This window comes from Camelina sativa, chromosome 11 (genome assembly GCF_030686135.1).
Source record: "Camelina sativa cultivar CO46 ecotype springtype chromosome 11, ASM3068613v1".
Taxonomy (NCBI): domain Eukaryota; kingdom Viridiplantae; phylum Streptophyta; class Magnoliopsida; order Brassicales; family Brassicaceae; genus Camelina; species Camelina sativa.
In genome coordinates this window covers 24,950,474-24,968,840 of record NC_141890.1, presented here as the reverse complement: position 1 = coordinate 24,968,840, position 18,367 = coordinate 24,950,474, and the positions used below count along the sequence as shown (strand labels likewise).

Sequence of the window (18,367 nt, the reverse complement as noted above, 5' to 3'; positions counted from 1 at the left end):
GAAGAAGCCATTTTAGAGAGTTTGGAAATAAAGAAAAGGTGTTTTTGTGTTTAAAATTTAGAGAAGGAGTTGTTCTTTTAATCGGTTTGGTGTGAATGTTTTGTGTGCTGGCTTTGGACATTATATAGAAAATTTTGTGGTCAAAGTAAAACTTTAAATTTGTTGTACACAAACATTGGATACAATATGTGGTCTAAAATGATAAGAAAACATGTGTGGTAAAAGTACAAAAATACAAAAGTACTTGTACAAACATGTGGTCAAAGTACAACATTATACAAAAGTGAATCCATTTGCTTTGGCTTTTGGTGTTACGCGGATGAATCCATATCGTGAGATGCTTTTTTGCTTCTTTTGGTGTCACGGGTAAGAGTTTCCCAATTCTTGTTCGACCTGCATTACAATGACAAACCAATTAATACAACATCCCAAGTACCAATTGTATGGCAAACCGATTAATAACAAACATCCCAAGTCCCAATTATCATATCATAACATAACAAACACCTACCGATTAATAAAGCATCCCAATTATCATAAAATAACAAACACCAACCGATTAATAATACATCCCAATTATCATAACATAAACAAACACCAACCAATTAATAATACATCCCAATTATCATAACATAAACACAAATAAACTGAAACAAAAACATAGTTAACACATTCTTTAACAAACTGAAACAAGAACATAGTTAAAACATAGTTAAAACACTGCATTCTTTAACATTCAAGCTGATGACATCATGTCATCAATTAGCTTATCCTTAAGAGCTTTTTCTGATTCAGTTAGTGAATCCTTTTTAGCAATCAGATTTTCAAGCATCACATGCTTGATATGCTCCTTCTTCATAGCGAACTCCTTCTCTTTCAATGCGAAGTCCTTCTGCTTCATCTCATACATCTTCGACACACGCTCCAACTGAAACTCCAAGTAAGCTTTGCCATCTTCCTCCACATCCGGTTGGCTGTTAGAGCTTTTTTTGGACTTCCCCTTGGCAGCCTTAACACCAGGAGGACGGGGCAATGGTTCATCCACATCAATCGGATGGTATACATCCTGTTTAGACCCATCAATACTCACTCTTACCCTTTTCACTCCATTTCCTTTAATAGATGTGGAGGCACACCATTTTTGATCGTATCTTAAGTCTCGCCATGCATGCTCCAAGGTAAAATTCTGTCCATGATCATTAAGGTATATATGATGTGCTAACTTCATCACATCATCTTCATTTTTTCCTCTAGTCTTCTCTCTTGTGGCAGTCTCGTAACAACCAACGAAATTGCACACCAAGTCGTTTATCCTCCTCCACCTCTGCTTACAATGACTCGGCTCCCTCTTTGGTCGACCTTTTGCATTTGGACAGGATGCAAAGTAATCCGCAATCCTTCCCCAAAATGCACCACGTCTTTGCTCATTCGAAGTCACCGGATCCTTGCTCGTGTTGAGCCAAGCGGAGACGAGCATGATATCATCAGTTGGTAACCATGCATGCCTTGACTTGCGGTTTTCTTAAGGGGATTCAGGTTCAAATGGAGCTTCAGAACATGGACTTAGAGAGTGAGTGTATTCGAGTTTTTGGGTATCATGTTGACTTTGTAAAAGATTCAAATAGCCAGAGGTGGGACGATATGGATTCATGTAGTCATTTGGATCCATATTGAAAGGGCGAAGGAGTTATGTTTTGTTTGTTTAAAGGAGAAACAAGATATTGCTAAAGGGCGAAGAAGTTGTGTTTTGTTTTTTCACTATGAAGTGTAAGACTTTGAATTTATAAGGTTTAGGTTATATTTACTTTTACAACTATTTGGTTTAAATTTTAAAATTAAGTGTTTACCTAAACTATAACAACCAAACATTAAACATCTTCACAACCAACTAACAAAAAACTTCAAACAATAATATCAATGACTGACTAGACTAATTCCTACACTAGCAAGTACTAAACCTATTTATCACAACCAACAAACAAAAGCTTTAACATCAATGACTAGACTAATACCTACACTAGCAAGTACTAAATCTATTTATCACAACCAACAAACAAAAGCTTTAACTAACAACAAATAAATGAAAAAAAGTTGAGGATGATGGCCAAAGAGGTAGCACAGTCTATACTCATCAATCCATGTTTGTCCATTTAACCTCAAAACAAAAGAGAGATCCGCGATTAATGAAGCCCGAATTCAAAATACAAATATCATTCATGGCCAAATAAATTCGAATTTGTCAACCATACCAATGATATTACTACAAGCTAAATCGAACAAAAACAATGTACTCTTCAATTATACAATAATGTGTCAATAACAGAGACAATTACAAAATCAGTGATATTGAAAGAGATATTGTTTTGACAAAATCAGTTATATAACATATCCATCTTCAGACGTTATCTAAACTTAACCAAAACAGATCATCATTAGCATCATTATCATCATTAGCATCATTAGCTTCTGTTGAATAACTTTAATCAGCATATCTCGAGACATTCATGGCCAAATCTTTCCAAATTCATCATAACCGGAGTTAAAAAGACAACATCTACTAAGCATAAGGATCAATTCGGAACATATGAACACCAAGAACCCTAATTTTGTAAGAAACATCAAAAAACCCTAATTTGCGATCCAAAATAAAAAAAACTCTAATCATAAAACACTAATCGGGATTGATTCAATCACTAATTGTATTGAGAAACTTACCCTCTGCTTCCAATTGATTCAATCTCTACCGATTGATTGGACTCCCAATTCACGATTCACGATTCCAAATCGCCTCTCCTACAGCCTCTCGGAGCCGATTCACGATTCAATCTATCGCGATGGGACACGGCCGAGTCATCAATTCACGATGATGAGCATCTCCTCCGACCGCAATCTCCTCTTCCTCCACACCCTTTGATTCCAAATACAAATCTTCGTTTTTTCGCAATCGCGAGAGAAAAAGAGAGAGAGAGAGAGAGAGAGAGAGAAAGATAGAGAGAGAACGAAAGAAATGATATGCGATCCAAATAATTTTTTTTTCTCTTTTCTATTTTTTTGTTCGACCAATACAATGCTGACACATATCGTCTCTTAGATTAGAAATGGGTATACTATATAAAGGGCTCTCTTAGATTTTTTCTTTTGTTCTGATTTATTTTTTTCCACCAAAATGCTAAGGTCTTGCGGAATCAGGTACGATCTCATCCTCTACCTACGGCTACTAGTGGTGCAGATGTAGTGTTGTGGAGGGCAGGTATTGACGATTACACTCCACGTTTCTCGACAAAACGCACTTGGACTTTAATTCGACAAGAGAAAGAGAAACTGAGAAGCAAGAACAGAGCTGGCATCGCGTCATTCGGATGAGCTGGGGACGTACGCAAGCTTATCTATTATGCGGCGAATCAAATGAAACAAGCGAGCACCTCTTCTTTGCGTGCCCATTTTCTTTCACTCTATGGATCGGGATTGCTCAGTCACTACGAAGAATCTCCCCAGACTGGAATCACTCAATCTCCTTACGTTTCTGTTTTCAAACTGCAATATACCATCTTTGGCGTGAACGAAACGAGAGAACATTCCTCTCCTGATCATTATGGCTCAGAGCATAATCAAGATCACTCTTGTTTCGCCTCACAGCGCTACACTACCCCTAAGACTCACTAAGCTATGTTTTGTTTTGGCTTCTAATGTTTACAACTCTAAAGTTCAAATTTTATGTTTTAGTTTTACCTTTGAGTCATTAAAACGTTGTACATAACACTTTATTTTTCTTACAAAATTTCACATTTTACAAAAAAAAAAAAAAAAAGGGTTTGAACTAATTCAACTCAAGGAAACCAATATCGATTAACAGTGTATAGTTTAGAAGGTACAGAAGCATTTATTATTGATAACTCGATATTTATCATGTATATATTTGTAAAATACTCTGTCATTCTTTTTTTTTTTTTTTTGCATGCTTTGAAAACTTAGATATTTTAGTTATTTAGTACAATTAAATTAATAAATGTAATCTTTGTTTGCTAACACATTGTTCTCATTAAGATTACATATAATGTGTTAAGAAAACACCCAAAAAATATCTACATATAGATTAAAATCTATATATCGGTTCTTCTGAAAAAAAAAAAACAGAAACACAAAGCAAATTAGTAACTGAAAGTAAAGCAATGCATATATACTACTTATTCAATAACTGAAACGAGTTTTCAAGATATGAGAAAAACTACAAAATAACTTGTGCTATAACAATTCCAGCCATAACTTTATTAACTTTATTAATATCATCTATTTTTTTTTGGCAATCTGCCGTCTGTATGGATATAAACTATGTTACTTTCATAGACAGTGAATCCTAATATTAATGAACTAAACACGAAACATAATAATATATGAAGTAAAGTTGATGAATACTTATTCAATAAATGAAACATGTTTTAAAGATACGAGAAAAGCTACAAGACAACTTGTGCATAACATAAACTTAAGCAGATTACATGTCTATATTCCGGCCATAGTTGACGACCATGACATAATCAGCGCTTGAAGATCCAGCCTTGAAATTCATTATATCAACATTTTTCTTTGTTGTGACCCAACGTTCCCACAAATCAAGCAACATTGTTGATGAGTTTAGAAGTTCATTGTCCAAGTATAACTCTACCTACAATATTTATAAAACACCAAATATGTATAATCAACCATTTTATCAAACTAATAAACCTATCAAGAAAGAAGAAGAAAATATAAGTCACCTCATCTTCGGTTTTAAGATCAAGTTTTTTTGCAACATATTTTTTGAGATATGAAAGTTGCATGTAACTATTCCTGTGAGAATGAACACGTAAATACATATATATATATATATATATATATATATATTATCATTAATTAAAGTACTATCATATATAGCTAATTGTAAAGAGATGAAAAATCAAACGTACTTAATCCTTATGTAAGTAGGCGATATTTGTCGCAGTGGCGCATTCTTATTCCTGCAAACATTTGAGATTATGTTGTAATCTAATATACAATTTTTAGCAATAACGGAAAGAAGAGAATGAACATAGGAAGATTGAGTTAAAATAATGTCTTACCCTCCATTAGAAGCCACCAAACTTAACCATATTGGAATGTTTCTCTTCTTAGTAGCACAAGACGAAATAGTATTTTGTAGTTTATCTTGTACCAATGGTTCAACTACCTTTTCCTCTTTTATATCTTCACTTGATAGAGTAGAAAATTTTCGATCATCGAAACGATTGGAAAGCCTGACCGGCTCAACAGTCACTAAGTCATCATCTCTCTCTAGCTTAACTTCTGTTTTCACGAAGTCATCATCTCTCTCTAACTTAACTTCTGTTTTCACCAAGTCAACATCTCTCTCTAACTTAACTTCTGTTTTCACCAAGTCATCATCTCTCTCTAACTTCACTTCTGTTTTCACCATGGTAGATACTTTTCTGCGCCCTACACAAATATAAATTTTAGTATTTCAAAAGTAGTGAGTCAAATTAATAATAAACTAAAATCCAACCAAAAATAGTGAGCAAATATAAGTCATGGTAGATTGAATAAAAAATGTGTTTGAATCATCATACCAAAATAAATGTTTTCAAAATTACTTATATAAGCTCACATAAAAAAAATATAAACAAAACCTTTATCTTCTTTGTACCTAATGACAACCTGTATGTATGTTTGTATCTGTGGTGCTTTATATGTTTGCTTGTAGCTTTCACAAATCATCTTTGAGAACAAGGATATATGTAATATAGTGTCCAACAACAAATTTTAATTTGGTAAAAAAAGATTTAATTTGATTATTGACTATAAAACACCTCCAAATCTCTTTTAATTAATTAAAATTATTTTTCCTAAATTTGTATAATTGTAAGTCAAATGTGCATGAATCCAATTTCATATGGATTACATACCAAAAATAAGCCATTTTATTTAGAATTCTACAAATTATGGGTAAGTTCAAGAATCAAAGATAATTTAAATTAAATTTCCCTGTAAAGAATGATTTTCTAGGTTAAAATAGTAATACCTTCCATAAAATTCTACTTTTAAATTTGATTTTAAAATACCACAGCATAATAAATAAAAGAAATACATATAAATTTTCCTCAAACTTTTTTTTAGTATAGTAAATTAAATATTTTGTTGGTAGTTTATAGCTAAACATATTTTAATTAGTATGCTATTTTCAAATAATTGTTTTTTAAAATTTTGGTTCAACTTGATCCATGAAAGGATTTTATTTGTCTAAAAGATTTTTAAATAGTATAGGAACGAAAAAATATCAAAATTTACCAAAACAACAAGGGTATACAACAATTTTTCACGTACTTTCGGTCCTACATTCGATTAACTTATAGAAATATATATATATATATATATATATATATATGTCTGTTATTAAAAATCTGTTTATAGCAATTGATCGTTGACTTAAAATTTTAAATTATAAGATATATATTTTTAAAAAATTAATCTTTAGGATGATGTTACAAAAATGTTTTAGTACAGTGATCATATTTGTTTGTAGATTATATCTGCTTGTCACACTAACAAAACGTAGCTTGTCATTTCTTAAGAGCCGAGCGTGATTTGAAGGTGAGCAAGGAATACTTACATATGAATTGTCAGGCTAAGGAACGTTACAAGTACTTAATGCTTAATTTTATGTTTCAAAGATGTCTTTTGTTATAATGGAAGACACTGATCGATTCCCACTGATTGTATATGAAGAAACGAACTAATTTGTTGACCATCAATATGTCGGTTGTCGGAAGAGGATATGGTTATAGGGTCGTGTAACAACTAGTATGGATAAATCATACGATAGGGTAGCTCGAGTATAGAAAGATGTATGAGTCTCAGAACTTGAACTTGCTAACTATATTATTGTTTTCTTTTTGTTAGTTCTTCGTTAGGGTAAACCTTTTGCTAAAACCACAACAAAAGAAGAAAAAAAAGAAGAAGAGTGAAACATGCATCAAACCCGAAAATTAACCTAAACAAGTCATAAACCTTATTGATTTTTTTTTTGTCACTATTAGACCACAACAGACCGGTCTAGATGTGATGGTGTCTTGTGCATTAAAGAATTACTATTTGCCAATGCTCTAAAATCACTTCTAAAATCACTTCACCCTTATTGATTATTTTTAATTCTATAATTGGTTTTATTCATGTAATGAACTTATTGAAACCCCTCAATTTGTCTCCGATCATGGATGAGATCTGAGAATGACACTTCTTTGGGATATATAATTATATATACAAATATATAAAGTTTTGAGATTGTAAGACTGGATATTTGTTGTTAACTTCATCAAGATGAAGGGAGGTATATTGAACTTGATATTTTAGGAGATTTGCTGGGATTTTAATATTTTAGGATTTTAAGAGATTTGAGTGTAATTTTAGGAGATTAGATTATTGAATTTGAGATTTTAGGATTTGATGAAATTTGAAATTTGAAATTTCGTGAGATTTGCGGTAAAATTTTAGGTGATTTTATGATAGTTACAAAAAAAAAAAAAACGGGATCCACCTGGAATTCAAAGTCTACTAAAATTTTCTTAATAAAAAGTATTTAAAAACCAACATAAAGAACGAAAATAATCTAAGTGGGATGTATTTAAAATCTATTCTTATTTTTTATACTTTTTATAGGTTTTGTTAATTCCAAAATTTTGGTTTACAGTTGGTAATACTCTTGTCTCCACGGTTAAGTTCATTAACTGGCTGCCGTCAGTTCATTTCTATCTTAAAAAATTGCTATTGACCATCAACGAGCCCATCTTATCGTGGGAGCTTATTAAAGTATGGGATCAAGAGGCCGAACATAGGCCCAATGGAGCTCAAAAGCATGACAGCGAAGATGCCGGTTCTCGACATCGGTGCTGAAGATCAAATCCGGCAACGTACAAATCGTTCCCGCAATCAAATGGTTCTCTCGTCACAACGTGGAGCTCGTCGATGGTCAGAGGTTAGATATCGATGCAGTGGTTCTCCCACCGCTTTTTTAAACTCTATTTGGTTATATCAGTTTACAATTTTCATTGGCCTCAACAATAAAAAGTGGTGCGAAGTTGAATGAAATGATCAAATTTTTAGCAAAATTTTCCAGAGTTAGAAGGCAGTGGCGTTTTAGCATGTTCCCAGTCTTGATAAGTTGAAGATTTTGACCATCGTCGTTGACGGAAGCTCCGCTGCGGAGGTTGCCAAGAGATCCGGTTTTGATAGAACGGAGGAGAAGACAATTGCTGGAGGTATTCACTTGCAGAGAGAAAGTGAGAAAGTGAGAAAGAGAGAGAGAGAGAGAGAGAGAGAGAGAATATAAAGAGAAGACAAGTTGCAGAGATGGAGGTGTTTACAAAAAATTGCACTTTGTTTCGAACTCTTCTTATAAAAAATCTTTCAAAGTTTCACCTACAAAAGTGTGATTTTGTAAGTCATATTTTTGAACTAAAAATGTTATAAAAATCTCTTAGAATCACATTCAGTAGTTTTAAAAAAAAATTGTGATATTTTGAATAATAGTAGATTTAAAGTGAGATTTGTAAATTATTAACTGAATAATAAAATATTGTATATGATTTTAAATGATTTCTATAAATTTCACATTCAATAACATAAGATTTCAGATGATTTTTAAAAATCACCAATTAAAATAACAGAGAATTTAAGAATAATCTAAAATCTTCTAAAATATCAGATTCAATACACCCCCTAACTTGTTTACATTTTATTTTTAATATTTGATATTTCATTGAATCTTTAATCTTTAGTAAACAGTTCATAACACAAGCAAGACTTTGAAATTTAAATCTTATTAAAACATTTATAACACAGAATTTTAATATATGAAGATGTTTGAATCAGCAAATACAAAAAACAGTTTACTAATTGAAATAACTCGATCCGTTTTTTTTTAATATCTTAATATCTAGTGATCATATACTCGCTAGCAAACTAGCCAAAATTAAACAACAGCGGATAACATAAATCAATAACAATAATCTAAGAACGAATGAAACGAATAACATATATCCAACAATGCTAATATCATAACAAAGTCATAGAACAATGAACAACCAACCTAACAACCGTTCTAGACCACATCGTTCCATTCTAGCAACCTAACAAAAGCACATAACAAACAACCGAGCATCTAGAACATCCTCCTCTTCATCGCCTTGATTCCACGATCACACTTTGTCTTCACCTGCACAACAAACACAATTGAGATGCGTGAGTATTATCATATATACTCTACAAGACGATCCTCCCATCTACTGGGCTATGAAGACAATCAGAAAGACAAAAACAAGCAATACACAAACAAACAAGCAAACCAGACAACTTTGAACACACACGTTGACTTTGCGCACTTGCGTCGACCATTACAACGTCCTTGCATCGACCGATAAACACCTTGCATCGATCGATGCAGTCATGCGGATCATCGCTGAAACGATTTCTCTCGGACTCTCTCGGCTCCAAACTTCGCTTCAACGTCGTTGGTGCCAGAATTCTTCTCCAAAGGGTTAAAGAGAATTAGAGATCTTCTCCCAAATCTTACAAATGCTCAAAGGCTGCGTCGAATAAAAGTTATATTTCTAGAGCTCGAGCCTCATGCTTAAATACTAAAATAAAACCCTAAAAGTCGGTTTAAAACGAAAAAGGAAAAGTTTCTTCGGGTACGGGATCAGCCAATCCCGAATGAGGATCAGTCGATCCTGGATGCTTTTTCTGTGTTTGCTCCATCTACTTGCTAGTCTGATCAGTCTTCAACAAATTGGCTCCAGATGCGTGTTTTCATCCCCAAAATACTCAATTTCCTTCCAAAGTAACCTAGAACCTGTACAGACTCACAAAAGACTAAAAAGACACTAAAAACACACTTTGACTCAATAAAAGACTCAAAACAAATAGTAAAAACTATGGTTGTATCACAAACCACACAACAAACCCGTAGCTAGAACCGTAAGAGCTCTGATACCAAACTGAAACAACCCGACCTTGTTTTTTAATACCCAAATATATAGTGATCCTATACTCACTAGCAACCTAACCTCAATCAAACAATAGCGGATAACATAAATCAATATTAATAATCCAAGAACGAATGAAACAAATAACATTTATCCAACAATACCAATATCATAACAAAGTCATAGAACAATGAACCAGCAACCTAACAACCGTTCTAGACAACATCATTTCATTCTAACAACCTAACAGAAGCATAGAAAAAACAACCAAGCCTCTAGAACATCCTCCTCTTCATCGTCTTGATTCCACGAACACACTTTGTCTTTACCTGCACCACAAACACAATTGAGATGCGTGAGTATTATCATAAATACTCTGTGAGGCGATCCTCCCATCTACTGGACTATACAAACAAGCAGAAAGAAAAACACAAGCAATACACAGAGAAACAAGCAAACCAGAAAACTCTGAACACACATGTCAACTTTGCGCACTTGCGTTGTAACGACCCGACTGCCACCTCTTAGTGGGCACCATGTCCAATCCCTGTCAATGGGCCCACCTTCCTTAATGTGCCTCACGTCCTCTCACTAGGTCTGTGAGCCCATCCATATCCGACGAGTTCTCTGAAGACCCTTGACCGAAAAGATAAGTGCACTTTGATGACATAGGTGGCCAAATCAATTCTTTTAAACCTCTCCGCACGTCGACCAATGCAACGTCCTTGCATCGACCGATGAAATCCTACAAATCCCTAAATGCGTCGATCGATGCACTTCATGCATCGCCGTTAAATCCCTCGTGGATCATCTCTGAAACGATTTCTCTCCGACTCTCTTGGCTCCAAACGTTGCCTCCACGTCGGTGGTACCAAGATCCACCTCCCAAAAACCATGAATGTCACGACAACCACTCACATCAAGCACAAAGCAATCAAACACACCAAATCACACATCTAACCGCTTAGATAAGCCATGATCACAAAATCAAATTTGCAAAACAGAGAGAATAGACCACACACGACTAGAGACAGCACCTCAGCACGCTCCTAACACGTTCACGACCTCATATCTCCAACCACAGGAACAGATCTCTCAAGAACAAACACATAATTCACAGAAAACTCTTTGGAAACTTTTCTCTCTTTTGCAGAAGTGAAAACGGCTGAAACAGGCCAAGGACATCGACAATAAGCTTTGATACACGACCCATAGGGTTCCCAAAACCCCTAAACGGAGAAACACGTACGTTTGGCTTAACTTGTCCTACAAAAAATACCTTGCATCGACCGATGCAGACATTCCAAAACAAGGATCCCGGTTCACGAATGTTACACTAATTAACATTATTAATACTATCTATTTTTTTGGCAATTTGTCGTCTGCATGGATATAAACTATGTTTACTTTCATAGACAGTAAATCCTAATATTTTTGAACTAAACACAAAACATAATAATATATGAAGTAAAGTTGATGAATACTTATCCAATAACTGAAACATGCATGTTTTAAAGATATGAGAAAAGCTACAAGGTAAACTTAAGCAGAATACATGTCTTGTTGATGAATTTAGAAGTTCATTGTCCAAGTATAACTCTACCTAGTTACAATATTTATAAAACACCAAATATGTATAATCAACCATTTTATCAAACTAATAAAACTATCAAGAAAGAAGAAGAAAATATAAGTCACCTCGTCTTCTGTTTTAAGATCAAGTTTCTTTACAACATATTTTTTGAGATATGAAAGTTGCATGTAACTATCCCTGTGAGAACAAACACGTTAAAAACTATATATATATCTATTTTATTATTAATGAAAGTACGATCATATTTAACTAATTGTAAAGAGATGAAAAATCAAACGTACTTTATCCTTACGTAAGTAGGCGATAATTGTCGCAACGGTGTATTTTTTTTTTTTTTTTGATAATTTCAGGAGTGATTCTAAAAGTTTCTCAGGCTCAAAAACTAATATTTCGGGGTTGGGGGAAATCATGTTATATTTTGAATCCGTGTGGCCAATGCTACTCGAATCCAAGTGGAGGGATTTTTCTCCCTTTACCACTGGACCGAAGTGACTTGGTTTGAGATTTTTTATTTCTGAAAACATTTGAGTTTTTTTTTTGACAATCAAACCCCATATATTAAGTTATTGGAGATGACTCTCTTCGAGATAGAGAGCGAGTTAGGAACCGACAAGCTTACATGGGAAAATTAGAAACCTCGTGATCTTGCACATTTTGCAAGTTTATCGACACAGATATTATCCTTTCGAGGAATATATCTAATACTAAACTTAGCAAATCTATCTCTGAAATGAGTAAAATCCTTCAATTCTAATGAAAATGTCGGCCAATCCTCGATATTAGACGTCATCCTTAGGAGGTCTGAACAATCTGTAGCAAAAAAAGCTTTATCAAAGTCCAACGCTAACAAACACTCCATAGCCCAAATAAGGGTATCTAACTCTGCATGTAAATGGGATAGGCTTATGCGCGATCCTTTTAGCCCCATGTGCAGGATTCTATCACCGTTAGATGCAATCCAACCATGTCCACTCCTATCCACCTCTGTATGTCAAGATCCTTCTATAAAGCATACAAGAGATTCTCGTGGAATTGGGGTCGAAGGTATGCCTGCTTGTTCTACCGCTGGTACTAATCTCTATTATTTGCTCTCCTCCAAACTTCTTCTTCTTGGATAGCTTTTTCCACTGTATCTTGCGGAGACTCAGAGATATTTTCAAACACTTTCCTATTTTTTGCCTTCGAAATGTACTACATCACCCAAGGGAATGTCTGCAGATTTTTAACTTCCATGCTTGCACCTTGAGTGTTGTAACACTATGTCCCTGAGGAGAAAGGTTGTAAATGGGGCGAGAAAAAATTTGAGATTATGTTGTAATTTAATATATAATAATTAGCAATAACCGGAAGAAGAGAATGAACATAGAAAGATTGAGTTAAAATAATGTTTTACCCTCCATTAGAAGCCACCAAACTTAACCATATTGGAATGTTTCTCTTCTTAGTAGCACAAGACGAGATAGTATTTTGTAGTTTATGTTGTACCAATGGTTCAACTACTTTTTCCTCTTTTATATCTTCACTTGAAAGAGTAGAAAATTTTCGATCATTGAAACCGTTGGAAAGCCTGACCAGCTCAACAGTCACTAAGTCATCATCTCTCTCTAACTTAACTTCTATTTTCACCAAGTCATCATCTCTCTCTAACTTAATTTCTGTTTTCACCATGGTGGATACTTTTTTGCGCTCTACACAAATATAAATTTTAGTATTTCAAAAGTAGTGTGTCAAATTTATAATAAACTGAAATCCAACCAAAAATAGTGAGAAATATAAATTTTAGTATTTCAAAAGTAGTGAGTCAAATGTGTTTGAATCCTCATACCAAAATAAATGTTTGCAAATCTACTTATATATATGCTCACATACCTTTATTTGCTTTGTATCTAATGACGACCAGTATGTTTGTAGCTGTGGGGGTTTATATATATGTTTTCTTGTAGGTTTCACAAATAATCATCTTTGAGAACAAGGATATGGATATATATATATATATAATGTCCATCAACAAATCTTAATTTGTTAAAGAAATATTTAATTTGAATTGAATTTTTATATAACATCTCATATCTATTTGATTAATTAAAATTATTTTTTCCTAAATTTGTATAATTGTTAGTCAAATGTGCATGAATCACATTTCATATGGATTACATACCCAAAAAAAAAAACCGTTTTTTCTAGAATTCTACAAATTAAGGGTAAGTGCATGAATCAAATATAATTTAAATTAAAATTCCCTTTAAAGAATAATTTTCTAAGTTAAAATTAATCATAGAAATATCTTCTTTAAAATTCTAATTTTAAATTTTTATTTTAAAATACCACATCATAAACAATAAAAGAAATAATTATAGATATTCCAAAAAGTATTTTTTTTTTGTTTGGTTTTTTTGGTTTTTTTTTGTTTGTTTTTAGGATAGTATGTTAATGATTTTTTTGGTCCTTATCTAGCTATTACACACACTCCTATTGTTGTTGTTAGTCTATTAACTTTATGTTTTGCTTATACACTCAAAGATAGTCTTATAAATTACAACCGGGTACACATACTACTTTGTTTATGTTTGTATAACAATTGCATGTAACCAACTGGAAGTCCAATTCTCTAAAACCGCATGATAAAATACCTTTAAGGAAAAACGAAAACCAGAATAAAAGTCACTAAAATTTACTATAAAATACACCCTCCCATTCAAAATACAGGATGTTTTAATCTAAAACACACTGATTAAAAAGTGTTTATTTTAAAAAAGTTCAATCATTCATAATTAAAAATGCATAATATAAAAACTATATATATATATATATATATAATTTGCATAAAAACTTAAAAACATCTTATAATAAAAAATAAAAAGAGTATGAAATAAATTGTTTCATTGTGTTACTAATAGACAACAGATATTTTTGGAATTTTTTTTAGTAAGTCATTGTATTATTAAAGGCAAAAACAATTAAATAAATCATTTAGATCAGAAGAAGAAAAAAACAAGTAATGGCATTCAAATTTCCAAGTGGATGATGCTTTCATAATTATCCATCATGACATAATTGTACGAGTTACGAAACCAGCAGCACTCCCGTATTCCTCCGATTTGAACCTTTCTCAAATGGTTCTTTTGCAGATCATAATAGAGAAAGTAATAAGGGGAATTCCATAGTATGGGTGACATGATAAGCTCGCCGTTTTGAGTTGTACCTTCTACATACATGTCATCAACTAAATGCATCTGACAAGGCTGCAAACCCTGAGATTTCCTCGACCAATTTCCAGCTTCTTCCAAGATCTATAAGTCCAACAAACCCTTTTCTTTAAAATCGGCAATATTAGAAATAGCTGGTTTTCCACCATACTCTATAAAATCCAATGACCCACCAAATTTATGCAGCACATCAGGTGCTTGGATCATATTGATCTCTTGAGACCTAACGTCAAAACTGAAAGCGATACGGCTAGATATATCAGTAGAAGCCAGATAATATATAACTCCGTTGATGCACGGTCCGTATTTTGTAGGTTTATGATGTTGTTGTTGATCAAACTGAATTCTTTTCCAGAAACCTTGGGGCTCTAGTACGAAGACCCAATGCTCTGAAGTTAACCTCTCAAAATCGTCTGAGAGAAGCACAACCGTGCAGACTACTTTGTATTGATCAAGGACGGGATCGTATCCCAAAACGTAGCTGATATCCTTACGTAAACCTTCTTCAGCAAACATAAACGTATTTGGTTTGAGAGCTTTTTCCTCAAGACCGGCCCTTCTAATGTTTTTCTTTTTGTTTCAATTTGCTTTAACGGGCCAAATCCCAATGGTTAGGTTCAGAACCAACACTTTGCAATGTATTCTTGTAGGTTTTATCCCTAGGGAAATTAGGTTTATGAGTTTTTAATATAAGTTAACGTGGGTCTCACGATAATGAAAGAAAGACCACAACGATAATGTAATTTATACTCATGGTAGTAAAGAAAGAGAACAAAGGTCAAAGAGAAATGCCACACCTCTCGTAAACTTGTATCATCGTTTTAAATTTTATTCAAAAACATGTGACCAGATAGGCAGATAAGAGAAGACCAGAGCTGTGAGACGCACTTGAACCTCATTAGCGATTTACCAAGGGAATCTCCTGCGCGACCCAATGGTCTCTTCTTCTTCTTCTTCTTCTTCTTCTTCTTCTTCTTCTTCTTCTTCTTCTTCTTCTTCTTCTTCTTCTTCTTCTTCTTCTTCTTCTTCTTCTTCTTCTTCTTCTTCTTCTTCTTCTTCTTCTTCTTCTTCTTCTTCTTCTTCTTCTTCTTCTTCTTCTTCTTCTTCTTCTTCTTCTTCTTCTTCTTCTTCTTCTTCTTCTTCTTCTTCTTCTTCTTCTTCTTCTTCTTCTTCTTCTTCTTCTTCTTCTTCTTCTTCTTCTTCTTCTTCTTCTTCTTCTTCTTCTTCTTCTTCTTCTTCTTCTTCTTCTTCTTCTTCTTCTTCTTCTTCTTCTTCTTCTTCTTCTTCTTCTTCTTCTTCTTCTTCTTCTTCTTCTTCTTCTTCTTCTTCTTCTTCTTCACTAGCCACCTTATTACCACTGTCTTCTTCACCAGACATCTCATCACCATTGTCTTCTTCTTGTTGTTACCACCACCTAGATAATGTCAGTATGAACACATTAAGCCAACTATTATATGTCTTTTAACTCTCACTTTTAACTCTCACTTTTGCATAGTGTTTTAATTGCTAAAATTATTGGATCAAAAAATATTTCGAATAAAAAATATATTACATAGTATACTAATCAATGAAGTATCATCACAATAGCGTATAACCAACCATGGAGAGAACCTCGGCTCCGCACTCCTCCCTTTGGAGAGAACCTTGCGTCCAACCTCCTCCACCATAAAGAGAACCTTGGCTCCACCTTCTTCCCTCGGATAGATAACCTTGCGTCCAACATCCTCCACCTTCCTCCCTTGGGGAGATAACCTTGCGTCCAACCACCTCCACCGTAGAGAGAACCTTACCGTAGAGAGAACCTTGGCTCTGCCCTCCTCATGTGTGGAGAGAACATGTTCACGTCTTTTAGCTATCTCAAAATGGCTTGCTCCGACAACCAATGAAACTAAAGACCATTTTCTAACATTACAAAATCTTTGATAGTAACTAATATTAAATTTTCTAATGTATTCAAGGAAGTGTTTTTCACACCATGATGTAGCCTTTGTCTGTGGAACGCCCCGATTGCCACCATGCTTAGTAAGCCCATGTCCATGGGCCCACATTCCTTAGTGGACCCTACGTCTACTCCTGGCTCATCTATATCCGACGGCCAGTCTGTTAAGTCCGAGAGACTTTAAATACTTGTTTACGGATCCTACAAATCACCATATGATTTTTTCCCAAATATTATATGTTTGTTTTACTTTCACTTTTGCATAGTATTTTTAATGACTAAAATTATTGGCTTAAAAAATATTTCGAATAAAAAATATATCACATAGTATACTAATCAATGATGTATCATCACAATAGCGTATAACCAACCATGGAGAGAACCTCGGCTCTGCCCTCCTCCCTATGGAGAGAACCTTGGCTCCATCTTCTTCCCTCAGGTAGATAACTTTGCGTTCAATATCCTCCACCTTCCTCCATTGGTGAGATAACCTTGTGTCTAACCTCCTCCACCATAGAGAGAACCTCGGCTCGACCCTCCTCATGTGTGGAGAGAACATGTTCACGTCTTTTAGCTATCTCAAAATGGCTTGCTCCAACAACCAATGAAACTAAAGACAATTTTCTAACGTCACAAATTGTTTTGATAGTAACTAATGTTAAATTTTCCAATGTATTCGTGGAAGTGTTTTTCACACCATGATGTAGCCTTTGTCTCTGGAACGCCCCGACTGCCACCTTGCTTAGGGAGCTCATGTCCACGGGCCCACGTCTACTCATGGCCCATCCCTATCCGATGGCTAGTCTGTTAATCTTACCTATTCCAAACTGAAAAAGGAGAAAGTAGGAAAAAAATTTTGTTTAAAAAAATGTGAAAAATTTATCTTTCTATTAAAAAGATTTTACCAATAGAACAAAGTTGAAAGCGATATTTTTGAATAAATTATTTCTTAGATGAAAAATATAACACGATCTATGTTTATATAGAAGTGAGTATTTACAAAATTTAGAATTAATAATTAATGGTATATTTTCCTTAATCCCATTTCTATTTTTTTTGTAGAATTAATAACTTGAAATTCAAAATAAATGTTATAATTTCGAATTAAAATTTTTTAATTTTTGTAATTTTTGTAATTATCGATAATTATCTTTTTACATTATTAATATTATTTAAAACAAAATCTTTTTTTTTGTTGTAATTTCAAATTCCTCTTATTAGATATTAATTTTTACATATGTCAAAATCTTAGATTGATATAAACATGACATATGTTAATATCTTATTAATGGCTAACTTTCAAAACTCAACTTTATATAATAAGATTTTCATAATTTTATATTTTTAGTATATTACATGTTTTAAATTATAACATTATAACACCATATATAAGCAAAACCTAATTTTTTGTAGAGATACTCTCATACATCATTAATCATAGCCAATATAAATATATTATTTCACTCTCTATCTTTGTTTTAGCTAACTTTAAAATATTTGATTTTTTTTTTACTTTACTGGTGAGATTTGACTTTTTCAAAAAAAATTTAAGTAATAAAAAAGTAGAACTTGAAAGAGTATTTAGTTATATAAATATACTAGATTAGGACCCGCACGA

General features: G+C 33.4%; 1 protein-coding gene, 1 long non-coding RNA gene and 1 pseudogene across 2 annotated transcripts; all 3 read right to left on the bottom strand.

Annotated features, from left to right (window-relative positions):
• Window positions 1-132: 132 nt before the first annotated feature.
• Window positions 133-3,016, bottom strand: LOC147934349 (uncharacterized). Its single transcript, XR_015570474.1, has 2 exons — window positions 2,716-3,016; window positions 133-393 (listed from the first exon to the last, which is right to left on the bottom strand). It is a non-coding gene; the product is annotated as an uncharacterized LOC147934349 (long non-coding RNA).
• Window positions 3,017-4,390: 1,374 nt separating this feature from the next.
• Window positions 4,391-5,735, bottom strand: LOC147934348 (E3 ubiquitin protein ligase DRIP2-like). The gene is made up of 5 exons (XM_087476425.1): window positions 5,661-5,735; window positions 5,097-5,469; window positions 4,944-4,994; window positions 4,755-4,827; window positions 4,391-4,663 (listed from the first exon to the last, which is right to left on the bottom strand). Exons 2-5 carry the CDS (start codon window positions 5,447-5,449, stop codon window positions 4,493-4,495), a joined length of 648 nt encoding a protein of 215 aa, XP_087332551.1. The 5' UTR covers window positions 5,450-5,469; window positions 5,661-5,735; the 3' UTR covers window positions 4,391-4,492.
• Window positions 5,736-14,609: 8,874 nt separating this feature from the next.
• Window positions 14,610-16,848, bottom strand: LOC147934347 (F-box protein At5g62510 pseudogene; annotated as a pseudogene).
• Between the last annotated feature and the right edge of the window lie 1,519 nt (window positions 16,849-18,367).

Coding starts and splice junctions, on each gene's coding strand:
- LOC147934348 (XM_087476425.1), bottom strand. CDS start 5,449: ATGGTGAAAACAGAAGTGAAGTTAGAGAGAGATGATGACTTGGTGAAA. Junction 4,828..4,943: donor CCTACTTACATAAGGATTAA/GTACGTTTGATT, acceptor TCATTCTCACAG/GAATAGTTACATGCAACTTT. Junction 4,664..4,754: donor ATCTTAAAACCGAAGATGAG/GTGACTTATATT, acceptor TAAATATTGTAG/GTAGAGTTATACTTGGACAA.